This window comes from Cercospora kikuchii (genome assembly GCF_019650295.1).
Source record: "Cercospora kikuchii DNA, contig_00003, whole genome shotgun sequence".
Classification (NCBI taxonomy): Eukaryota; Fungi; Ascomycota; class Dothideomycetes; order Mycosphaerellales; family Mycosphaerellaceae; genus Cercospora; species Cercospora kikuchii.
This window is the reverse complement of record NW_025408584.1, coordinates 2,318,709-2,343,379: the sequence shown is the minus strand read 5'-3', so window position 1 is coordinate 2,343,379 and position 24,671 is coordinate 2,318,709. Positions and strand designations below refer to the sequence as shown.

The following is a 24,671-nucleotide window of genomic DNA, read 5'->3' as shown; positions in this document are numbered from 1 at the left end:
GTAGCGTGCGATTGCCGTCAACTTTTACAGAACTGTGAGCGCTCGGGGCGCCATCCCGTTCTTTTGCAGCTGTGTCTCACTGTCTGAGGCGTCCGTAGCGCGGCGACTGGTTGTTGTTTCGGGGCCGCTGAGCGATACCGTGGAGTAGAGCTATCTGGAACGGATGAGGAGGGCTTTGGATCGGTCGCGTTTCTAGTGGAGAAGGCTGTGGGCCGTGTCTGCGCCGTCAAGAGGCGATTCGTGTGCGCGCGTCTTTGTCGCTTGTTCTGGAGGCTTCGTCGGGCAGATCAGTTGTGTTCGCGGCGGTAAATGGCAAGAGAAAGGCGAGGAGTTGACGGACTCTAATGCTAAGTGACCTCCAAGCTCTGTTGCATCTCCATCAGCCTTGCGAGCTCTCCGTTGTGGTATGGAAATCCTTCGCGCGGCAAGCTTCATGCTCAAATGCATTGCCCGGAAGTCTTGCAACAGAGAGTTGAATAGCAATTATCAGTGAACCTGACCAACATCGTGCCGTGATGGTCAAGTAGTTGTTTCTGCTGTGCGTGCTTGCTCATAATGTCCATGGTGGTGCCATCAAGGGGCGCAAATGTTCATAGTGCTGTAGAGATCTATCCCGGGCTCACTGTGAGCACACATACGAACTTGCCGCTCATTGCCATCTTCCGAATCTCGGCCCTGCTCAATTTAGGCATTATAAGGGATGGAAGTTGGACTTCTATCACCAATCAGATAGGACTGCCCATCCTATCTGGTTGGTCGGGGTTGAGCAGTTCATTCCGGCGTGTCTGAATTGCAAGACACCCCAGTTACGGAACATGCTAACATCGAACAGACATGCCAGCATGCTGAGTCGGCTGAGCAATATCTGATCCGTCAGATAAATCACCTTTTTGCTGTTTGGTTGTGTGGTGCAAGGTTCGATTCTTGCTCAGATGGTGTTTGTCGCCGATAATAGCTTTGATTTTTGCTTCATGAAGTGCCTACTCGCTTCTACGCCGTCACAACATCGCGCAGAGACGCGTTAAAAACACCTTTGATACCAAAGCGCTTCAGCGTCCGCCTTATCCCCAGCTGCAGGAAGTGCTTGTGATGCTGGGAGACATTTTGTTGGTCGTCCATGCAATTGTATCCGATGCTGATGGAATGCCAAGGCTTTTGACCGCCAGTGAGTCCAGCAATGTGACGTGCAGGGGCTGTGATGAATGGCTACAGCCATCAGTGATATTTTTGCGCCGGGCGAACATGAATTCATTTTACTGCCCAGCGCTGCATGATTACTACCGCCTCCAGCAGAACCAGCGGCCCACAACGGCACCGGCAGTGACAACAACCAGGCCCGTTGTTGACTTGAGCCTGTCCTATGCTCCATTGCGTTGCATGGTCCGTACACAACAAACAGATGCTACTAGAGTGAGGCGGAGCGGGCGACTCAACGCTGAGCATACGGGTGCAGTGACCCTGCCCGCGACTCCTTCGATCAACCTCTCCAGCACATTCGACGAAACAACGTAGGGCGACGACCAGACGGCGGCGAGGACTTGACACATTCTATCGGGTGCCTAGATCCAGAGCTTACGGCAGGCTAGATACTGCAGCGATGCGGCAACGCGAAGGACTTCGACAGCCACTGTAGCTTTTTCTTCCCCGGAACGAAGGGCTTCAGGTCGACCAACGCGCACAGCAACCCACAACTCCCTCGCCATCGTCGAGTCCAAACCAAAAGATTGAGGCACATGATAGCTTCTCAACCAAGGTGATGGGAGAAAGAAGGACGAGGACACTCGGTGAGATGACGGCTTTCAACAAATGAAGCCCTCTGCGCCCTTCAGAAAGAGCCCTCTGGGCACACCATTTGGCCACACCGTTGCTTGCGTCGAACATGATGGACATACGACAGCAAGGAGAGGAGTGCGCCCGAAAGCGGCCGGCTTGCCAACAATGCAATGATTATAGCGACACTACGAACGACGGATCGCCCGACCGAGATCGACAACAATGCACGCGACGATTGCGACAGCGAATCGCGACCCGAAATCGCCCTCGAACCCTCGAAGACGCACGAAGATACGAGTTTGGCCGACCCATATCGTCCAGGACAGTTCAGGGGTGCCTGCGACTTGCAGTAAACAGCGCCAGAACAGGCTCAGGCCGTAGAAAGAGCGAGACACTGGGCACAAGGCATTCAACAGTGGAGCTGGAAAGAGCTAGGACATTGAAGCCACAGCCATCGTCAGATTGACGGCCGACTCCTTGGTCGCTTTGGGTCCGCGCTGAGCGGTCGCGCTCTTGTCATTCGACGCCCGAGGCCCATGGTGGAACCAGAGGTCGATGTATCGTGCACAGTCTCCCGGCAGAGATGCAGAAAAGCAGCGAATCTGACGGCGTCACCATCGAGGCTGCAATATCCCTTTCGATCCTGCAGCCGTTCCTCATACAAGGTGGATAGCGAGATTGCATCCAGCGTTGACTTTTCATAGCAGACCAGCCGGCTATGATCGCTGCTCCGCTTGCCAAAAGATTCTCTCTTGCAGAGACAGGTGATGAATCCAATGCGAGTAAAAAGAGATTGGCTGTCGGAATCGCTGGGTTGTCCAAGTCCACGTTTGAGCACTCAGATGCGTGACGCGACCTTGTGCGGAGGATTTACTCACGGCCGGGCCCCATATGTTCTCGGCAAAATAGCCGCGCTGCATCCAACCAGTATACTCTTGAGGCTGTCCCTCGGGCGGAAGGTACTATCTCGAGCCCAAGACGACTCCAGTCTCGAGAGCGCATGCGATGCCGCAGATGAAATCTGTCTAGACTTTGATTATGCTCCTGATGAGTCCATAATATCTTGGTGGCCCATCGAAGAAAGGTCTGTGGGCGCGCGAAGTCGCGGCACCACGAGGAAGTCGTTGGGATGCTTGAAGTGTCTACATCAATATGGTGAGATGCCTCATGGTCCTAGGAGTCACGTCCTGCCTCGTTATGCTGCATTGTCGCTTGCTAGCATATCTAGTCTTCTGGCATTGGGGGCAAGCGTCTAATCTGCAGGCTCGAGCGATCCCGAGAAGCTTTCAAGTCGAACCACTCCCAGCTGGCTGGATGGCTTTGACGAATTTCGCTTTCACGCCTTTGATGAGGCCATCAGCCAGCAGCTTCCTCACAGTGGGCGTGTCGTTATGCTCTTCGAATGCTCTGCGTCCAGTGTAGCGCTCAAAGAAGTGGAACACGTTTCGGTCGTCCTGGTCTCTGGCCAAGCAATAGTACAGAATTCCAGGCTCTGAAGCTGAGACGCGTGTGGTTTCTGCATATACAGCCTCGAGAGCATCTGCATGCTCTGGATGAGCGTAGACCTATGAGTCGTCAGGTCAGGGCCAGTTTCCTTGTGTTCGCCATGCTGGGAAGGACACGTACTGTGCCGAAGACACAGAACTCATCCTCGGGAGGCGGGGGAATGCCGGCGAGAAAGTCGTCGCGCTGATACTCTGCTGGACTGGTCTCCATGATGCTATGCTATGCTATGCTGTGCTGTGATAGCTGCAAGATTGTCTTAGAAATGAGAAATCGCGATGGTGATCAATGGCCAGAGGCAGGCTCAGGATGCATAGGTGGAGATGGGATGGTAGCAAGGACCCGTGAACTTTTGGCACTTGGCCAGAGTGTCCTGGCTCTTCCCTGGCACACTCTTGCCGTGCTGATTTATCCGAACGTCAACCTCCAACCTCCTGCATGCTGCATCCACATTCGGTCTGTCGACTACTTACCAAAAGCTGACGAAGAATTGTGGCGTCACTCTCAATCGTAAGGATGGTCCACCATGTTACGAATGGACACTTCTCTTGCAGCGTCGCGTGCAAAATTCCGAGGCGAGCTCGCAGATCACTGGGCTCCACCTGCAGCCGAGCAGATCGTGACGGAATCGCTGAGAAGCAGACTGTGGGTATAGATGGGTAGGTCTTTCACGACGCATGTACTCTACCTCTCTGTGGCAATACACATTTTCCAAGCACGCTGTCCATAATTGCACGCCCGATAGACCATGGTGGCGTACCCTTTGCTGCTTGGCCTTGCCGTCACAGCACTCGCTAGCGACGAATACGACTATGTTGTGGTTGGCGGAGGCACAGCAGGCCTGACAGTAGCAGCTCGGCTCAGCGAGAATACGAATACTACAGTGGCCGTGCTCGAAGCAGGCGAGGACCGATCCCAAGATGTGAACGTCCTAGCCCCGAACCTCTTGACCTCGCTCTACAGCGACGAAAGATATGACTGGAACTATCACACAACCCCTCAGGAGCATGTCAACAACAATGTGATCGCCCATCCACGCGGTAAACAGCTTGGAGGCTCTTCGGCTATCAATTTTCTCTGGTGGACGCATGCCTCGCAGCAGGACATCAACAATTGGGGACGTCTCGGCAACAAGAACTGGAGCTGGGAAGCGCTTGAGCCGTTCTTTGACAAATCTGAGACCTTCATCAGGCCCTCCACGCAGACGAAAGAGGCACTGCGCACTGAGTATATCGACCAAAGCGTGCACGGAGATGATGGGCCCATCTTGACCACTTTTGCCGACATCTACTTCCCACTCGACGAAGCATGGCCAAGGACCTATGAGACATTGGGTCTTGCAGTCGACGGAGATCCGCGAGATGGACTCGCGCTTGGCGGTTATACGAATATGCTCAACATGGATCCGGAGTCGAGAAGTCGTAGCTATGCTGCTACCACGTATCTGCAAGATGCTTCGAAGCGACACAACTTCAAAGCCATTACTGGCGCGCACGTTCAGCGCATACTGTTTGACCAGGATGGAGGGACACCTCGTGCAGTGGGCGCAACTTACAGCATCAATGGTACGACTCACAAAGTCTTTGCGAAGAAAGAAGTGATCTTGAGTGCAGGTGCTTTTGGCTCGCCTCAGTTACTGGAGCTGTCCGGTGTTGGTGATCCCGAAGTGCTGCAAAAGTACGATATAGAACAGGTCGTGGAGAATCACAATGTCGGCGAGGGCCTGGAAGATCATGTGTACGTTCCTCTCGGCTACGAAGTTCGGCCTGGTATCTTTACCTTAGACGACTTCGCGAACGAAACCCTCTTCGATGAGGCATATCGGGACTTCATCGATCGACGCGAGGGTCCATTGGCGACAACTAGCGCCATGTCAGCATTGCTCTCACTGGAACAAATTGGCGGCTACGACAGGGCGGACCTCAACCAGACATTCAGCATGTACTGCTCAAGTACAATGTCCGCTGGCGAAAATGCAAGTCAAATGAAGCTGTGTAGACCAGGCACTGCTCAGCAGTCCATACTCTGCGACGACATCCACAAGGAAGCCGTGATGCAAGAGTTTGCGGTTCCGGGCGGCATGTCTCCGCAGTTTGTCAATGACACAAGCAAGCTATTCGCATCGAGTGTTCCAGGCAACTTTTTTACAATCACAGCTGTGCTTGAACATCCGTTTTCGCGCGGTAGCGTGCACATCAACTCAGCAAAGGCATCGGAGTATCCGATCATCGACCCCAAGTATCTATCCCATCCTCTGGATGTCAAGCTACTCGCTGCTGCTGCGTTACACCTGCAAAGCGTCGTCCAGACACCACCGCTTTCGAATCTGTTGGCAGGGAACGGAACGATTTATCAACCGGGATACCACAAGCTCGATGAAGCAAATGTGGAGGATTGGGTTCGTGAGAGCTTGCAGAGTGAGTATCATCCTTGCGGAACAGCTGCAATGTTGCCACGAGAGCACGGAGGCGTTGTAGATGAGAGGTTTCGAGTGTACGGAGTCGAGGGCCTGAGAGTGATTGATGCAAGTGTGTTTCCACTCATCCCGCGGGCAAATATCCAGAGTCTGGTATATGCCATCGCGGAACGAGGGGCGGACTTCATCAAGGAGGATGCTGCTTGAGGATCAGATAGGAGACCGAATTGTCGCTCGATTTACGAATCTGTCATAGCGTGGTTGTTTTTCGTGCCTGTTTTTGGTGGTTGTGACGATGGTCAGTGCTGTGGTTGTCAACTGAGATCGACGTTCTGCCACTAGCGGCCGAAGTTGAGCAGCCAATGTCTGTATAGCCAAGGTTTTGGCGATGCTGCATAACCTGGTAAATGGGTTGTAGGTTTCTGCAGGATGCATTGCAGCTGCGACTTGTTCATCGATGACCATGTGACGCTTTTGTATGGGTGATTCGCGGAATATGTTGAGCATGCCAACAAGGTGCTGATGGTCAATTGCCAAGGATCGGAGCTCCCCAACTCCAACTTTCGGGGCTTGGTGTGGACTCTGTCCCACAGCTTGCAACATCACACCATGTTGACCGTGCTACCAACTACGGCCAAGAGAATACACTATCGATGAGGAAAGCTGGTTTCAAAGCCAGGTGGGCATAGTCGCCCATCATGATGCGCTTCGAGCGTCACACTGGCTTCATATGCATCTCGAGCGTCACGAGCGTCATCGTGTTCGTCCCAGCATAAGAGCTCGTGTTGAAGCAGGAAAGGTAGGCGGAATACAGACATCTCATACTACAATCTCAATACGCAAAAGGAGCACTATGACTACAGCAGGCGCCGGCGTGACACCAGCCTTCAAGATCGACGACTCACGATGGGTCCACGAACGCGTCCGGGTCGGGGACAACGAGCCCGCTTCACCATCACTCGAAGACGGCATCCACCTGCACACTATCCTGTGTCCTCCGCCTGAAGGGAAGGCAGCGAAGGGGACAGTCCTGCTCATTCACGGATTTCCACAGACGTCCTACCAGTTCCGTAGAGTGATAACACCTCTGGCGGACGCTGGCTACCATGTCATTGCGCCAGATTACAGAGGAGCGGGAAGCAGCAGCAAGCCGTGGAATGGGTATACGAAGGAAGTGATGGCGAAGGATCTGCACAATCTCGTCAAGCAGTTGGGAGTCAAGGACAAGTTGCATCTCGTAGGACATGATATCGGTATGCAGAGAAGCATTTGCAACCTGGGTAGACATGCTAACAGAGAACATCAGGCGGCATGATTGCGCACTCTTACGCGGCTCAATTTCCGGACAATGTAGCCAGCATAGCACAGGGTGAGAACCCATTGCCAGGCACTAAAGCATACCACAGCACAAAGAGCTCCATGCAAGTCTGGCACTTCACCTTCCATTCCGTTCCCGACCTCCCCGAAGCCCTCATCCAAGGGCGCGAGCGAATCTACCTCAAACACTTCTTCGACCGCCTCGCACAGAACCCGGACGCCATCAGCTCCCACGATTTAGACGTCTATGCTACAGCTTATGCGCAGCCAGGCGCCATGCGTGCAGGCTTGAATGTTTACAGATGCTTCGAGAAAGACGGCGAGGACAATGTCAAGCGAATAGAAGAGCATGGAAAGTGCCAGGTCAGGTCACTTGCCTTGTGGGGCGGGCAAAGTTTTGCTAATGAGGAAATGGCAACGAATATGGCGAAGGAGTTTTACAACGACGTCCAATTCGTGGCTATACCTGGCGCAGGACACTGGATTGCGGAGGAGAAGCCCAAGGAATTTGCGGAGACTCTACTTAGGTGGTTTGAGAAGAGTTAAGCCGGAGCAAGATTCATTTGCCTTTGAGTCTGCATCGTGCACGCTAATTCAGCATTGAACCCCATAACTCTCGGCGCAGTGGAAAACGACAACCAGAGGTGAGGATCTGGAGACGGAAAGGCTTCCAGAAGATGTCAGTGATTTGCACGTAGTCAGTCCAGCCAGAGCTTGTGGAGAGCATCTAGTCGCCGGCAAGTCCTACCAAGAGAGTTCGAACAAACCTTGCTGTGAGTGCGCTTATGGAAACAGATGCAAAAGAAGATGGAAACTCGAGTGATTGTTGGCCAAACAATTCAATTCCAAATCTAAACAACAACAAAAGCACCCCAACGACCGACCAGCTATGCAGCACACCAGTGTAATGTAGTCATCAGCCCAGGCTCATCAAGCGCCGCGTCCGGCGCGAGATCTTCATGCAACATCGCAATCATGTAGTGATCGTAAACAACAGACCAGCTGTTGTGATTTCTAACTGATCAACAGTCTAGAAATTGTTGGCCATCTAGGCAACAGTGAGGACACCATCCTTGTCGAAGCTGCCGCCAGCAACAGCAACCTGGAATTATGTTAGTGAGGAGGATCTTCGGTGAGAATGATCGATGGAGAGTGACTTACAGCGCCCTTGGTAGCGAGATCAGCTGGGCTGACGGAGAACTTGCCACCAGCAGCGAGGAGGAAGCAGTCGTAGTCGGTGGTCTTGCCGTCGCGCTCGAAGCGAACACCGTTGGCATCACGAGTGGAGCCCGGAGCGGAGATGGTGTATTCGACAGAAGTGCAGACACCTGCGGTACCATCGTCGACACCATTGGCTGCGATCGATTTGACGACAGCGTCGATGAACTCAGCGCTAGCCTAGATTGGATTGTTAGCATCAGGTTCGGGGTGAGGTGGTTGCAAGGAGTTCTACTCACATCCTCATAGGAGACTTCGTCAACAGCGCGCTTGTTGCCGCCGCGGAAGGCCTTGCTGATGGCGTTGACGCCCACGGTGACGGCGGGAGCAACGACACCGGAGACAACACCACCGAGGACAGCAGCGGCACCAGCTCCAATAGCGCGTCTCACATCCTCGAGATCCCTCGTGGCGAGGCGTCCATTGCCAGCTCCAATGACAGAGATGAGAGCATCTCTTGCATTGATGTTGCGTCCATTGCCTGCTCCAATGACGGAGATGAGAGCATCGGCAAGAGCATCGCGCTTGGAAGGCTTGATGAAGTCTGGAATGCCGTCGAGTGGGTCGTTGCCGCCGAGTCCAAAGTCGAAGCTGAAAGCATCAGCATCACGAGAGCGGATGTGTGGCTGGTATGGAAGGCTGAATCCACCGCGGCCGCCGAAGGGGCGAGGGGTGTAGCCCAGTGCGTTGGTGCGAGGCTGCTCGGCGGTGGTACCCTGATCCGGCAGGGCAACAGCGGCGGCGCTGGCGACGAAGATGGCGGTGGTGGTGAACTTCATTTTGTTGGTAGATGGGATTTTTTTGGTTGGTTTTGTGATCGATTGCGATGGTAACGATAAACAAAGATCAACTTTGTTGTGTGCAAGAAAGAATTGATGAGAGGGGAATTGGGCTGGTGTGCTGATGAGGCTGCTGGTGTTGTTGATGCTGATGATGAGTTTTGAGATTGGGCGGTCGACTTGCTTCCTTATATACGCTGTCGACCTGCTTTCGACTGCCAGTGTCTTTGCCCAGCTGTCAAGCTGTCGAGCTGTGATTCTCCGAAGGTTGACAGCTGTGCCCACCGTAGCCGTTTCTTCCTGCGCAGCTGTGAAGGCACAGAACGTCCTTCCATGTGCTTTCGACGTTGGCCAAGATGTTGAACCTTGCATGCGTGGTTTTGGGATGGAAGGATTAATCGCCTATAACATTCCGAATTAGGCAATCTTAGCAAGCATTGCAGCTGGTAGCTAGCATAGTCTCGTTTCACAGTAGGTCCTATAAGCCTTGGCCCGGCCATTATTGCGGAGTAGAGTCGCTTCTGCCATCCGCAGAGTTACCGGATATGTCCTAGCCACTCGGAAGGTCGACTGCCACATCTTGTGCTAGAGTGTTAGCATCGGAGAATGCAGTTCTTCTAGTGATATTCTAGTGTTTGATGTCAGTTGGGTGGCCCTACATTGCAGACGACACGCGTAGTGCTTGACCTGCGCTTGTCCCAGATCGGAATTTTGGCATAGCAGGACTCCAGGGAAATTTCTCTTATCCAATTAGCTCAAGTACAGTTGCGCAATACCACAGCCGCTATCATGTCTCAGAATAGCGTAGACATCTGCAACACATGGCGTCAATGTTCACTAAACATGGATTGGTAGCGTGGAGAGGAGGTAGCCCGGCGATAAGCGAATACCAGAGTGGCTGCTGCTGTTCGATGTTCAAGTGTTGGCATGTCGCAGAGAATCCAGAGATGTGCCTGCTTCAATGCTATCGGATAGACGTCAATGAGATCGTCATCAAACTACCGACTTCGTGAGAGACTTTGTGGATCTATTCTACGTTGAAGCAGCGTGTCAGTAACGCTGTCTGCATCGTCGATGGCGATCATGTACTTCCGGAGGCTTTGAGCTGCCCACGTGAATAGAACACTCGATCACAGCTAAAGCACTGCCACTGAATCCCGTCACTGTCTTGCCGATTAATGTCTGTCGAAGCACTAGACGTTTGGCGCAAGGAGAATTCCTCTGAGGAGCGACAGAATGAATACCTGATTCAGCAGACAACGTGTCTGATCCAGGGAATCTGCTTGGCTCTCTCTCGCGGCTCATGTCATTGACATCATGTTGCTGAACAGGAGGTGAAGTCGTCCCGAGAATAGTGCCCCTGTCACCACCATGTACCGAAGTCTATCTGTTGTACCACAGGCACTAAGTCACCTATAACGAATGTTAGTTTGTCAGTCCCTGGAATTTGTGGGGTCGGAATAGCTGACCCGGTGTGTATAGCAAGGGGTCGTAAGCCGCTAGTGTATCGACCATTGCGAAAGCACCGAATTCACCGACAAGCCACCTGCCAAGACCACGATCTCGTAGTTCTTACAGAGTAATAGGATGGGGAAGATAGGTCGACCGCAGTTCCCTCCGTCGGCACCGCATCGCGGCCGCGATGCTGGTTGACTTAGACACTCCGGGTCCTCTGAACCGACTAGTCCACATAGAGCCGACACAGTTCACTCATCTTTAGGAATCCATTGTGTAAGCCACCGATAGACCAGGTTGAGGTTTTGTGCAAGTACAGTGCAATCCACGGAGCACAGGAGCATCGAAGCTGGTGGAGCCTGATCGCAAAGACAACGGGGTTTATTGCGCAAGCCTCTGCAAATGTTTGCAACCGACGATATGCGGTATGCAAAGATCTTCGTACGAGAGCGCCAGCATCTGCGTGCGTAAAAGACCAAGATCAAAGTCGGCGAGAGGTGCCCGGTTGAAACAGGCCATCCCGATATTGATGACGCTCTTCCGAACTCAATACGATCGTATGATTTGCCGAGTCCCTTGTGGGTTGCCCGCGAAGATTTTCTTACAAGAGTATGATCCAGACTACTTGCGATGACTGGAAGACTGAGAGCGGTAGTCGTCGCCAGGTCCATTGGGCGTTGGCACTGGGAGATCAGCTTTGGCCGAGGCCCAAGCAATGATCAATCCCAATTTGTCTGCCGTTCCTGTCCTGTTCTGCTCTGAATCACGGGGTTGAGTTTGTGAGGTCGTGCCTGCAAGAACTGAGAATTGGTTGTTGGCGTATGAGAAGAACCCGTGGAATTTATCTCAATTTATCCTTGATTGCTCATATCATACGGTCGTGAAGGAGCTCTGCCGCCAAATTGCATGACTTGAATCACTGCGGCCTGTGATGATGATGATTTTCGAAAGTGCGAGACAGCATGTCGCACGCTTTCATCATTGCTGCTAGGCACTGGAAATCCGAGCGTGCCTCTGTACCCTTGGGCAATGCGATCAATGTCAGCCAAAGTAGTCGGCACGATTTTGGCTGTGATTGCGGGCGCTGCTGCTCAAGTCATGTCACCACTGTTATGGATTACACGCCATCATGGAGTCTATTGCGTAATGGAACAGGCTTGCATTGAGCTTGATGAGGGGAGGTATGGCCGGAGAAGAGCGATGTCTTCGGGAGGTAATTGAGTAGAGTGATGCAGCTGGCGATGTTGTAGCATAACATACTTGCTGCCAGCTGCATGTTGCGGTGTATAGATGTCGGCACGCAAGGAGTCACACTTCCCACTGATACCGCCTCGTCGTGACCAGTGCCGCCGACGAGGTGGGTGGAGAGCTAGTATGAACTATGAAGGTCCGGTGGTAAACTTGATCTTGCAACCTTTTGGGACAAACACCTTGCGGTATTGTTGACGCATCCAGCCCACAGCTGATTCCATCCCGCATGACGCGATCAAGAGAGCCGCTCCTCAGAGAGGACCTTGTAGGAGTTCCGTGAAGGAGAAGTAGCCGGATGCGTCGCGATTGCCTAAGAAGGGAAACTTCCGCCTCGAGTCCAGCGGAGGAGGCCCGAAATGGTGACATGTCTCTTGATACAGTTTCGCCTGACTTCTGCAGACGTGTTGTTTCATTTCGATCTCCTCGCGAGGCGGACAGTTCCACTGCGCTGAATTGGCGGCAATAGAAAGTTGAGCTCAATTGAGACTGCGTTCTTGCCACATCTGATGCCTGGGCGCAGTGATGTCCGAACTGTTGAGGTGAAGATGGGGAAGCACGAAGTGAAGTAAAAGTTCGACGAGGAGGAAGTCTGACTTTGCGGCTCCAAGTCGAAAATGCTTGGCAGTCCATGCTTTCAAGCTTGTCCTCAGGCTTCAACTTCTACCCGCCTTCGACTGTAAACATCACCAACTCCGCCGCCACCGAACACTCGACGCGAGCCCCAATCATGGCCGACGAAGAAATGGCCGACGCGCCTCAAGCGCACTCCGACACCGAGGAGTCCAAGCCCAAGAGCAGCACCAGCAGATCGGGCCAAGACACGAAAACGGCAGAGAATGCGGCCGCCGTGCGCAGTATCGAGGGCTGGATCATCATTGTTACCAATGTGCATGAGGAAGCCTCGGAAGAAGATATTCAGGACATGTTTGGGGAGTACGGAGACATTAAGAACTTGCACATGAATCTGGACCGGAGGACCGGTTATGTCAAGGTAAGGAAGAACAAGAGGACGAAGTGGATGTGGCAGGTGCGCAAATATGCACCAGGACACCACTTTTGAGTCTGCAAAGTCTGGTGTCGGATATGCGTAAGACTGACATGTTCCTGTTGCAGGGTTATGTGCTCATTGAGTACCCAACATTGGACGAGGCGAAGGCCGCAATCCAGGACGCGGATGGCAAGGAGTTGCTGGAGCAGAAGATTGGTGTCGACTATGCCTTTGTCCGGCCTCCGCCTACGAAAGGCTCCGCGCCAAAGGGGCAGAGGAAAGGTGGGCGAGAGCGAAGCGCTAGTCCTGGAGCTCGGCGCAGAAAGGATGAGGATGATGAGGACTGAGCTATTCCCGTGAATTTTGAGTAAGACACCGTCCAAGTCAGACTCTGAGGCGCGCGAACGCGTATCTTGGCACTTCAGCTGGCGACCGCAGAAGCAAGATACGTGCCGACTATGTCGGCTGAGATAGGCTGAAAATGCTAAGGTAAGACAATTCGGTATCGAATGCTTAACTTCACGCTGATACATGGCAGGCAATATCAACACAGCTCACGCTTAGTGTACCAGTGTTGAGGCCGCCAATGAGACAGATGTTGGGCTTGAGAGAGCGAAGCGTCAACTCCTGCGCATGCTGGTCTCTGGCCAGGCGCGCAACGCGTCCTGCACGCCTCCAACAATACCCATCGAGGTGAATCGCCGCAGTGCCTTCCCGAGGCACTGCGCGACAGGACGCGCGCACCATTCTCACTGATTCATATGAGCAAGACAGCGCCACGCCCGAGACATGATCCGTTCTCGCTGCACCAGAAAAATTGCTCGTGTCTCAATGTTCGCGTGTCAAACAGAATACATTAGACCTCTAGTGATCTGTCATACTTATGTCACGCTCATCACATTCGCAGAACTCGGCACAAACACACCAGCATTTGACACCCACTCGACACCATCCGACGAAGTTATCCTCGAACAGAAAATGGCAGATTTCGACCGGGAGCGCTGGGAAGATCAGCAACGCCAACAAGAAGTTGTGCGAAATTATCGTCGTATTTGCATGATCGTGGCGCCGCAGCTCGAAGAACCATTGCGGACGCCAACTCCAGCCGAGTTCTATTCGAACATCCAGATCGACGACGACTCGGATGATGAGCAGTGGTCGGAAGATATTCATCCCCGGGAGCGAATCACTCATCTTTCCTATGAGAGCACTCTTACCGTCATCAATGCGCTCGTGGAAGCAAGATGCCTTGAACTGAGCGATCACTTCAGGATGCTGCGAGAACTGGACCAGGAGCTCTTCGATCTTGTCAACGCGCCGCCAGAAGAGATTTTGTCGCCAAATGAGGATCTCGAAATGCTGCAAGCTGTCTTTCCAGATGCAAGACAAAGTCCTTTACGTATGGAGGACCTGATTGCGGGACACATACGGTTGAATTGATTGTCGAACGCTAAACCCCATGATGAACAAAGGAAGCGGTGCAAATCTCACGCAACACATCGAACTTTGACGGCACTCGCGACGTGGTGCGTGCGTACAAGCAAATCACAGTTCATGACCCTTCATGCCCGCCGGTGTCTTTATTCTTTGGCATTGCTGATACTTAGAGCATCCGCCCTTCCGAGCAGATTGAGCTCCTATGCTGGCCATTCTCTGAACAGGCTCGCACTGCTCGTATGTCGGTGCATATGCATGAGGTAGTGGAGGGCGATGCTTCGCAGAACACAAATCTTTGAGATCTTGCCGCACGTATGCTCGTTTGATGCATAGCGTTGCATGCAGATCTTGAAGCACGGAGAGCGGTAACATCCACTTAATTTTGTGCCAGAACGATCTGAAGGATATGCTGTAGCAGAAGTGGCCCCACTTTCGGGATCTTGCAAGCAGTGGCTGTGTCTGGAACCACCATTGGCTTGCCCTACGGAGACCTGGTACATCCATGTCCTTGGAGTCGCACTGCTCTCTGTTTATGCACAATGCGCGCGAGCGCTGCTGTGAGTGCTGCGCTGAATGTCCTGCAGTCGCTAGTACTGGCCGTCTCGATCACCGTGGCCTGAATCTATCGACTGCCTTTACAAGAGAACGCATTGCTTGAGTCATGACAGGCCCTCCAGCTGTCGAGTCAGACACGTCGACTGCACCGTTCCATTGACCCACCATTGACTGCGACATGAGTGACTGCACTGCGTGCCGGCAGATTCTGCCTGGTCTGGCTCAAAGGATGCGCGGGATCACAAGCTCACAGCATACCGAAGCGGGATCGCGGGAGGACAAGCTCCAGATGAATTGCAATGTCTTGGTACTGACTCAGGCATTCGTTGACTATGGAGTCGGCCTGTAGCTGGGTAGACACTCTTTGCTGTAGCTCATGATCAAAGCGTGCTACCTCCTACACCCCCATTATCTATGCCCACGGCAAAACCGAGCCGTCCAGGCTGATCACATGTTGTCTTACCTTCCGGAGTGAGAACGATTTTCACGTGGCTTGGCCATGTGCAGCTACAAACTATACGGCTTCTGTAACATTAGACTCGAGCCGCAAGTCTATCATCGACGGCAGCCGTCGACCTCACAACGATTGCTACCACGAACATGTACAATGATGCCTTACATCATCATCGCCGGCTCAGCAAAGAATAGCTGAAACGTTTGCGCGATTCGAAGCACCCGCAGCGGCTGGTCATGCATTTCCTGCCTCATTGGGAATTGTATCCCACAAGCTTTGCGGAGGCGGTCGATAGAGACATGGTATAAAGAGGCAGAGGACAACCAGAGAGATTGGCATCGCAGCACCCACAATCTGCAATCATCAACCACATCCTCTCGCTCAGCAATCATGGTTGCATTTAAGCTCCTGTCGCTCACTGCGCTTGCCCTCGGCGTCACTGCGCAAGTCTCGTTCGATGCATCAGAGAACTCTGCCCAGATCGTCGGGCTTTTACAGGATTGTGACCACGCGACGGTTGCCTCTGGCGAGCTCGCAGGTCGCTACAAGGCTGGCGTTGAAGTCGATTACGAAGGCCTTGCCAGTGCGAACGCGGACCTCCTAGCTGCCTGGGAGGCGATTGGGGTCGCAGCAAGCGGCAGCGCTGGATTCTACACCGATGCAGGAGCCCAGGCCATTCTGGAATTCATCACCAACAAGCTTGGGTAAGTTTTTGATCCAACATATGTTGCCTTTGTCGACATATATGCTTACATTCAATCAGACCAAATACCCTCGCTGCCGACCAAATCTACATTAAGCAGAGGCCCGAGTTCATCAAAGGCCCACGCCCATTCATCGACTACATCGGTCCTGGTCTGATCAAGCTGAAAGTCGCCGTTGCGGACGCAGCAGCTGCAGTGCAGCAGAGGACCCGCGCCAAAGACCTCACTCCGCTGACTTTGGCTTTCTTGAACATCGCTCAGGATTACTCGAACGCCCAGGAAATCCAGCAGTTTGGACCACGAACTCCGATCTACAAGGGACAGTGTGGCTGTTCTTCCCGCCCACAGGGAAATGGATGCTATGTGCCAAACAAGAAGGGTAACTGCAGTTTGTTGAACCCTCTGGCTTGCTTCTTCTTGTAAGGAATACGGCCTTGTTGGAGCTTGGAGAGCGCGGTCATACATGAGAGGAAGTGATGATGGATTGATTGATGAATGATTGAGGAAAAGAGACTTGGTTATTGTATTTGGGAAATGAAAACCAGTATAAATGCTTTTGCTTGACTCTTCCTTCTCTCTACTGAATCTTGAATCCGGATCAATGCTCCTCGCTCCACAGCACAGTCGAATTACGCCATGACGGTTCCGCCTTTCATTCGTGGCTTTCTCGCGTGGCTCGCTTGCTCGTGCAGGTCGCAGCTCGAAGAGATCCACAGCTTTGTGTGACACCACAACGAATCATAGAACGGCCACTGTACGGACCCGATACCGGTCAAGTCGACAATTGCATTAGCCAAAACTTAATCTATCATGCCAGCGACGACTTTCTTCACATGTGAGGTACATCAGATGTACACGTCATAAGCTGTATGCAGGTCATTACTTTGCAGCTTTGCAGATTTCCAAGCTCGCTCTGAGCTGTCAAGTTGACTGCTTTCTTCAAATGTTATCTCACTTGTCTCTCCACATTGGATCCTGTTAGAATTATGCCTGATCCTACGTATTTCACTTGCACTCTTGGACAAGCCAAATCGTATAAGGAAAATGATGACTTCACGAATATCAACGACTTCATTCGGCAAGCAGCAGAATCAGATCCTGAGACTCCAGCAGTGGGGTTTTACATACCTGCCAGCAACGGCGACCAGGAGTGGCAAACACGAGTATTGAACTTTCGAGAGCTCCTTCAAGGATCCTGTGCGACAGCACAACTTATCGCCGAATCGGTCAGCATACCGCATGGGGAAACTGTAGCATTGCTGAGCTCGAGTACTCCGGAATTCCTCTTTGCATGGCTGGGATTGATGAGGCTTGGCCACCCTGTCCTGCTCATTGCACCACAATGCTCACCGACTGCTATTGCTGGGCTGTGCAAGCAATGCAACGTTAAGAAGCTCTTTCATGACGAAGCATATACAGAATTGGCAAAGAAGAGTGCGAATGGGGAGTTGGTGACCCATTTGCTACCATTCACCGCAGATGAGAGTCCATTCAAGCCCGCCCAGCAGCCTCTGACAGAGCCCGTGCCAGATAGCAATGCTGGTAGGGACGATACTGCCTACCTTCACCACAGTTCCGGGACGTCTTCAAGTGTGCCAAAGCCGATACCGCAAACGCATTATGGTGGTGCCGGAGCCTACGCCAGATTCGATGGAACCAGACACGCTACGTTCACCACAACGCCTCTATACCATGGCGGTGTCGCAGACTCATTTCGGGCGTGGACGAGTAGGGCCCTCATATGGCTGTTTCCAGGAAAAGATGTTCCGATCACTGGTTCCAACATCATCAAATGCTTAGAGGCATCAGCAAAGACCGATGCACCTTCCGTGAAATATTTCGCTTCAGTCCCTTATGTCCTCGAAATGATGGCTGCGGAGGGCAAAGGTCTGGACTTTCTTCGCCAAATGGACATCGTCGCTGTCGGAGGTGCCGCCTTACCATCGGAAGTGGGTAATCGTCTTGTTGATCAGGGCATTAACCTCATATCCCGGATGGGCAGTGCCGAGTGCGGCTTCCTCATGTCATCCCACCGCAATTACGAACAAGACCGCGAATGGGAATATTTGCGGCCAGATGGAGAGGTAAACTTCGAGGAGAGAGATGATGGCTTGTGCGAACTCGTAGTACCTTCGACCTGGCCATTCATCTCCAAAGTCGACAAAGTCAGTGAGGATGGGTCGTTTGCCACCCGCGATCTGTTCAAACAACATGCCACTATTCCCAACGCCTGGAGGTATGATTCGAGGGCAGACTCACAATTGACATTGATCACTGGTAAGAAGTTCGATCCTGCGCCATTGGAGGACGCTCTGGCTGTGAAGTCATCGTCGGTACAGGATGTCTTGATCTTTGGCAATGGCCGTCCCTTCCCCGGGGCTTTGGTATTTCGATCTATCGCGGCTGCGGACGTCTCAGACGAAGATTTACTCAAAGACTTCGCTCCCGCTGTTGAAGAGGTAAATCGAGATAGCCAAGGTCATGCGCGGATCCCGAAGAGCATGCTGGTTCTGATGCCCTACGCTGAGAAGCCGCTCGAGAAGAGTAGTAAAGGCACAGTGCTTCGCAAAATAGCAGAAGAGCGTTATGCCTCGAAAATTGAACAGGCGTATGAGAAGGAACCATCAGGCAAGGTCGACGTCGCCGATGACGATGTAGAGTCGTTCGTCTCTGATGTCGTCTCGTCGATTGTGTCCGCCACGAGCGCTGAATCGAAGCTGGAGTCAGGCACGGATCTGTTTGCGTATGGCGTCGACTCGGTGGCGTGTGTGCAAATCAGGCACGCTGTCTCTCGTCTGTTGCCAGTAGGCAGCAAACGTCTACCATTGACTATCGTCCAGGACACTGGTAGCATCAATCAGCTCAGCAAAGCGTTGATAGATCTTCGCCATGATCGAGATCCAGACTCCTCGAGCACCGATGAGCAGACGAGGCTAATGCACAGCTTTGTCGAAAAGTATAGCCAGTTTGACTCATCTATCGCTGCGCAGCTTCATCAGCCAACACTCACACCACCTCGCACGCCGTCGCCAACTCAAACGGAGCCGACAAGAACTATACTGCTCACAGGCGCGACTGGCTCACTCGGTAGCCACTTGCTGTGCCAGCTCGTCACGCGTTCTGAAGTGTCACGCGTTCATGTGCTCGTGAGAGGCGCCACCCAGCAGGCGGCAGAGGAGAGAGTGAGGAAGGCGCTGGTCAGCAGAAAATTGCCTGTGTCGGCAGATTTTGAACGCAAAGTCATAATTCATGTTAGCAATCTGTCAGCATCGCACCTGGGACTTGCAGCCGATGTGTACGCGAAGCTGGCTGAGGAGGTCGACACCATATTCCATCTCGCTTGGGCAGTAGACTTCATTCTACCTCTCAAAGGCTTCCGTCAGCATTTTGCAGGACTCCAGAATCTCCTCAATCTGTCGTTGCAGCATTCGAAATATGGATCAAGTCCAGGCTCACCAAAGGCGGCTCAGCTCATCTTCTGCTCGAGTACTGCTTCGGTAGCATCATATGGCCACATCAGAGTCGGAGAGGAGGTTCCAGAGGAAGTTCAGCCTGACGCACAATGCAGCGGACCCATCGGCTACTCTCGATCAAAATGGGTTGCAGAGAACATCTGCTTGGAGGCGATCAAAGTGCACCCCGAGCTTACGGATGCTGTCAGTGTTGTACGAGTTGGCCAGCTGAGCGGGGACACTGTTCATGGCGTCTGGAACAAGAGCGAAGCGTATCCACTGATGTTGAGCAGCGCCAAAGTGACGGGCTGCCTACCAGATTTGCCGGATGAAAGCGTTGGCTGGCTGCCTGTAGATACAGCTGCACAAGCTTTTATCGAGCTCGGAATGAGCCAACAGAGCAAGGTATCAGAACAACCCTCGAAGAAGGAGGATATCCAGGTTGTTCATCTACTCAATCAAGACCGGACAACTACCTGGAAGATGCTCCTGGGCTGGCTCACGAGTGCTGAAGGCATCAAAGCCGTCAGCCCGAGAGAGTGGCTCGCCGAGCTTGAAGAGATGTCTACGCCTGGGAATGAGTATGAATCTCATCCATCGCTGAAGCTTTTAGACTTCTGGAGAAACGCGTATGGGGGAGACGCGTCGAGTGAAGAAGATTCGTCGGCGCCAACTGTATTCCAGACGAAAGAGACACTTCGCCTGATGCCAGTATTGCGCTCTGTCCAGCCAGTGAACGAGGACTATGCGTTGAAGCTGTGGAAATGGGTCAGAGATTGTGTGTAACATGTAACAATGAATATGTAGACGCCGACTAACTTAGATCTAGAAGGAGGCCTCGTGTGCTTCGGCTTCGGCTGAAAGATTACGCGAGTTTGAATGCCTGAGGCAACAGCCATGCAATTCACGCAGCTCCAGCTCCAACCCAGCTTCAGCCCACCTTTTGCCCTCAACATGGATCTTCGATGTCATCATGCTGAGCCATTGGCGCATTTCAACATCCTATAGCAATGTCCTACGCAGTGGAGCGACTCCTCTGTACCCTGAGCATGATTCCGGATCAGAAACTCATTCCCCGTGGCCACATCAGACAGCTCATAGTCCATGACGACGATACTGGTAAAGAGCTGCAAGAGCTACAGTAGCTTGAATAGCTCGCGTAGGCTTTGGTTGTTTGTTGACTGTCTCAATGATTGACGCTTATTTTTGTCCCTCATCTCGTAGCTTCATTGCAAAATTTTGGACACACTGAGCATTTCTTACAGCATTACACCATGGCAGAGAGCGACGACATTGTCTTGCGCTCCATAGCTGCTACTAAGGCCAAATATGTCAATCTAGGGAAATCAGGCCTTCGGGTGTCCAACCCCATTTTCGGCTGCATGAGTTTCGGTAAGCATTCAAGTTCAACATCTCGGAAATAGAGAGCTGAATGATATTCCAGGATCCAAGGAATGGCAGCCATGGGTCATTGAAGAGGCCGAAGCACTTCCCCTGCTCAAGGCCGCGTACGACAAAGGTCTCAACACCTGGGACACTGCCAACGTCTACTCGAACGGAGTCAGCGAAGAGATCATCGCCAAGGCAATCAGCAAATATGGCCTCAATCGCGAAAAGCTTGTCATCATGAGCAAGATCTACGGATACGTTGGCGAGGAAGTGAGCACAAGAGGCATCGTGTACGGCGAGAAAATCGCAGAGAGCAAGGAATACGTTAATCAAGGCGGTCTGTCAAGAGGCGCGATATTCAGAACTGTGGATGCGAGTCTGAAGAGACTGAACATGGACTACATGGATGTGTTGCAAATCCACCGATTTGATCCTTACACGCCGGTCGAAGAGACTATGGAGGCTCTTCATGATCTCGTCAAGAGCGGGAAGGTCCGATACATCGGAGCTTCTAGCATGGTATGAGTTGCAGTTTTGAGTTGCTGAGGACCTTACTGACAACCGCCATCAGTGGGCCTATCAATTTGCACAGATGCAATTCGTCGCTGAGAGGCACGGATGGACCAAGTTCATTAGCATGCAAAAGTAAGATTTTCACAAGTATTCCTGCACTCGATTGTTGCTGACTGCGAAAAGCCACTATTCCCTGCTCTACCGAGAAGAAGAGCGCGAAATGAACCGCTTCTGCAACGAGACAGGTGTCGGCCTGATTCCCTGGTCACCACTCTGCCGAGGCTTCCTCGCACGCCCGCCGAAAGAGTACGGCAATACTGAGCGATCGAAATCCGAGATTGATTCTCCGCTCTTCGAAAGTGGCAGCAGCCCTGCCGACAAGGAGATTATCAAACGAGTACAAGAGCTTGCCGAGAAGAAAGGCTGGACGATGTCCCAAGTCGCACTTGCTTGGATCAACAAGAGAGTGGCTAGTCCGATTGTTGGTTTCAGCAGCGAAGCACGTTTGGATGAGGCTCTGGCAGCAAGAGGAAAGGAATTGACGGCGGAAGAGGAGGAGTATCTCGAAAAGCCTTATATCACGAGAGCCATTGAAGGCCACTGAAGAAATATGCGCTGAAGTTGTGACAGCACGAAATCGTAATTGCTCGTTACGTTAAGCATACACGAGAGTCGAAATGTGTTGCTACACTGCCAAGGCTGACTTCTCTCAAAAGTTATGATAGAGTTCGAATTCAGGAATGCAATCTAGAGACACCACCGACTCCAATCCAGGATCTGTCTGCTTCACGACTTCAAAAAGGAAGCAGCACTGCAAGGCTCCCCGTAGCACACCTCTGCACAGCCAACAGGACAAGCCCAGCATAAATCCCAACCAACAATATTGAAACAATAGCTAGGTGCTTCTACTCTCCGCAATCGACAACTCCTCATGAAGAATGTCCATTAGAGCTATGATACCCTCATAGCTCAATTGCGTGCCCACTCGATTGAACAACTCGTCAATCTCGGCTTGATCCTCAAGCCTCTCCTCCCGCAGTCGAGCCCGCTCGACACTGTATTGCCAGCGTCGATATCTCGCACGTCGCAGGTTCCGCGAGAAGACACCTCGCAGTTCTGGAAATTGCTTCTCGTTAGTCTCGCGTCCCATCGACAGAGCCACCAGATATCTTTGCATTGGGCGGACGTACCTTCCTCGATTGGGCGGAGCATATCATCTATGCGCCTTTCGCGGGCTTCCCATCTCTGTCTGTCGGCGTCGTCTTCTGGTGTCTCAGGAGGTCCTTCACCTCGTTGTGATGGCCTACTTGGGCGCCCAAAGAATAAGTTTCGACTTGGCGAGGCTCGAGGTAAGTCTCTGAATCCAGACACCGGCATCTGGGAAAAAGGACTGGGGCCTCTCGACGCCATGTTGTCAAAACTTGGCGTAAACAGAGCTCGGCTTACACAACTGTTCACTGTGCACTAGGCTTGGTTTTGGCGAAGAGAGCGAGTGGGTGTTATGTTATTCGCGAGATCGTCGTTCAGGTATTGTGAGTGATAATGTTATACAACAAAAGCTTTTCATCGCCGCAGAGAATTGTTTGTCATGTTTGTGAGACTCATGTGCAACAAGCACATGAATAGAAGACGATTCACGTGAGTCAGTTGTGAATGAGACATGTTTTTTCGTAACAGAGCGTCCTATCTCATTCTACCATCCTGTCCAGTCTCAAGCAGACGCCCAAGAGGAGCTCGAAGCTCGACTCATTAACGCTGCAGAAGACCGCGGACAATTTTTTCACCAATCCCATCCCAATCCAAATTCCATCACCAATATTCCTTTCCATCTGCTCCCTCCAGAGATCCCTTTGATTTGGTTCTTGCAAGCATGTAGATCCAACAATTGTTCGTTCCCTCGTGCACCCTTGGAAATACTCTTGAAGAGAGCCCAACAGTCCTTCCATTCCATCCCATCCTCAATTCCCTTCCCATAATCCCAATCCCGTCCTCAGTACCGTTCCCATCATCATCCCATCCCATCCATCCTTTCCTTCCAACTTCTCCCTCCAGATATCTCGTGAATGCGTGTCTCAGGAAGCTCTCTGCCCCGCGACCCGCTGCTTAACCAGACTGAGGAGCATTGAAATCATCGCATCCTCGGAGAGGGAGTACTGTTTCCGAGCTCACCTTTCCTAAATGTACTCGGGTCTCCCACAGCTCTCTACAACGTAATCGCGCTTCAGTGCTAGGCAAAGGAGCAGAGAACCCCTCGCACTTTCGGAGAGGGGCCTGGTGTCTCGCGATTACCTTTCCTAAATGTACTCGGTATCTCGGACAGCCCCTCCTCACGCAATCCTCCCCATTTCCAACCCGAGTAGCTCAGAAGCCTGAATCTACTCAGAGTCAGGGCTGTGCTCTCTGGCCGTGAGCTGCCCTCTCATGATTCCTCGAAGGTGCTCCTGAAAGCTCGGAGCACACTTCTCGATGTCCTCATTGCGCAGGACATTCCCGCTCTCCCTGTTCTCCTGCTCCAAGCTGTAATCCAGCGACATTGGAGGCTTCGGAAAACGCCAGTCAATTGCGTCTTCCTCAAAGAGAGCGGCGATGTGAGTCGTGATGAGGAAGAACGTGGGCCCGTGGCCAGTCTTCCCCACGTCGCGAGTGGTCTTGCTCTCGCACTCGCAGGTTTCGGAACCGCAAGCGTAGGTCCCGAGGTATGCGTGGACGCATTCGTGCAGCAGAGTGTCGAAAATTGCTGCGCGGTGATCGTACGAAGGATCCGTATGATTGCGAATGCGTGCGTCTTGTCGAATTTTTGGTCGATTCTCGTCCGAATTGTCGTCTTCGTCGGGAATCGAGGTCGTGGCGTAGATGATGTCTCCCTTTGGCTTGCCGTTGACTAGTTCTTGAACTAGAGTCTCCCACTTGAATTGAACATGGTTCAATCGTCCGTCGAAGAAGATTTTGCTGATGAGGGAGATGGCCTTCATCATATCCGTTCCTTCTGGGACATGTTGACCCCAATCTTCGCACATGTCGTCCCAAGCGGTATACCACTCTTTGAGGTCCGACAAGGCTTGTTTGCGGTCAGCGTCCCACTTGTCGTATGGTGCCTGGATGAAGTCTGTGCATAGCTCCGTCAACTCCATGGCGGAGTAAGCTCTGCGGCGGTCGTTGATCTTGGCTGAAGCGTCTGCATGGCGTTCGAGGCAGTTGAAGTCCAACATGTTGGCGGTTTCTTGTCTTGTAGTCTCTGATCGTGATAGTCTCTGGTATTGCTGTAGGCAGCGTGCGATTCTGTGAGCGGTTGATGCTAATAGCGTCAGATTCTCGAGAATGGAGAATGAGAGAAGAAAGAGACGAAGGAGACGTGCGAGCGCAGTATGTAAAGATTGCTCAAGAGAACACTGGTACAGAACCCACATCGCGGCCTCATTCACTTTGCAATGTGGCTCGACATGAGTGGTCCAATCAAAGGCCTTGCC

At 52.4% G+C, this 24,671-nt stretch overlaps 10 protein-coding genes across 10 annotated transcripts; 7 read left to right on the top strand and 3 right to left on the bottom strand.

The window, feature by feature from the left end:
- Positions 1–3,059: 3,059 nt before the first annotated feature.
- Positions 3,060–3,489, bottom strand: CKM354_000529500 (uncharacterized protein; the record flags this gene model as incomplete). Its single annotated transcript, XM_044800566.1, has 2 exons — positions 3,060–3,338; positions 3,400–3,489. The coding sequence occupies 2 exons, from the start codon at positions 3,487–3,489 to the stop codon at positions 3,060–3,062; spliced, it is 369 nt and encodes a 122-aa protein (XP_044656501.1).
- Positions 3,490–4,024: 535 nt separating this feature from the next.
- CKM354_000529400 (uncharacterized protein) lies at positions 4,025–5,899 on the top strand (the record flags this gene model as incomplete). Its single annotated transcript, XM_044800565.1, has 1 exon — positions 4,025–5,899. The coding sequence occupies one exon, from the start codon at positions 4,025–4,027 to the stop codon at positions 5,897–5,899; it is 1,875 nt and encodes a 624-aa protein (XP_044656500.1).
- Positions 5,900–6,545: 646 nt separating this feature from the next.
- CKM354_000529300 (uncharacterized protein) lies at positions 6,546–7,555 on the top strand (the record flags this gene model as incomplete). Its single annotated transcript, XM_044800564.1, has 2 exons — positions 6,546–6,945; positions 6,999–7,555. 2 exons carry the CDS (start codon positions 6,546–6,548, stop codon positions 7,553–7,555), a joined length of 957 nt encoding a protein of 318 aa, XP_044656499.1.
- Positions 7,556–8,057: 502 nt separating this feature from the next.
- On the bottom strand, positions 8,058–9,006 carry CKM354_000529200 (uncharacterized protein; the record flags this gene model as incomplete). The annotated part of the gene is made up of 3 exons (XM_044800563.1): positions 8,058–8,111; positions 8,171–8,407; positions 8,467–9,006. 3 exons carry the CDS (start codon positions 9,004–9,006, stop codon positions 8,058–8,060), a joined length of 831 nt encoding a protein of 276 aa, XP_044656498.1.
- A 3,433-nt stretch (positions 9,007–12,439) lies between these two features.
- Positions 12,440–13,047, top strand: CKM354_000529100 (uncharacterized protein; the record flags this gene model as incomplete). Its single annotated transcript, XM_044800562.1, has 2 exons — positions 12,440–12,703; positions 12,826–13,047. The coding sequence occupies 2 exons, from the start codon at positions 12,440–12,442 to the stop codon at positions 13,045–13,047; spliced, it is 486 nt and encodes a 161-aa protein (XP_044656497.1).
- Positions 13,048–13,678: 631 nt separating this feature from the next.
- CKM354_000529000 (uncharacterized protein) lies at positions 13,679–14,140 on the top strand (the record flags this gene model as incomplete). Its single annotated transcript, XM_044800561.1, has 1 exon — positions 13,679–14,140. The coding sequence occupies one exon, from the start codon at positions 13,679–13,681 to the stop codon at positions 14,138–14,140; it is 462 nt and encodes a 153-aa protein (XP_044656496.1).
- A 1,396-nt stretch (positions 14,141–15,536) lies between these two features.
- CKM354_000528900 (uncharacterized protein) lies at positions 15,537–16,273 on the top strand (the record flags this gene model as incomplete). The annotated part of the gene is made up of 2 exons (XM_044800560.1): positions 15,537–15,850; positions 15,910–16,273. The coding sequence occupies 2 exons, from the start codon at positions 15,537–15,539 to the stop codon at positions 16,271–16,273; spliced, it is 678 nt and encodes a 225-aa protein (XP_044656495.1).
- A 563-nt stretch (positions 16,274–16,836) lies between these two features.
- On the top strand, positions 16,837–20,088 carry CKM354_000528800 (uncharacterized protein; the record flags this gene model as incomplete). Its single annotated transcript, XM_044800559.1, has 1 exon — positions 16,837–20,088. The coding sequence occupies one exon, from the start codon at positions 16,837–16,839 to the stop codon at positions 20,086–20,088; it is 3,252 nt and encodes a 1,083-aa protein (XP_044656494.1).
- A 488-nt stretch (positions 20,089–20,576) lies between these two features.
- Positions 20,577–21,808, top strand: CKM354_000528700 (uncharacterized protein; the record flags this gene model as incomplete). Its single annotated transcript, XM_044800558.1, has 4 exons — positions 20,577–20,694; positions 20,747–21,210; positions 21,263–21,336; positions 21,388–21,808. The coding sequence occupies 4 exons, from the start codon at positions 20,577–20,579 to the stop codon at positions 21,806–21,808; spliced, it is 1,077 nt and encodes a 358-aa protein (XP_044656493.1).
- Positions 21,809–23,579: 1,771 nt separating this feature from the next.
- On the bottom strand, positions 23,580–24,413 carry CKM354_000528600 (uncharacterized protein; the record flags this gene model as incomplete). The annotated part of the gene is made up of 1 exon (XM_044800557.1): positions 23,580–24,413. The coding sequence occupies one exon, from the start codon at positions 24,411–24,413 to the stop codon at positions 23,580–23,582; it is 834 nt and encodes a 277-aa protein (XP_044656492.1).
- Positions 24,414–24,671: the final 258 nt, after the last annotated feature.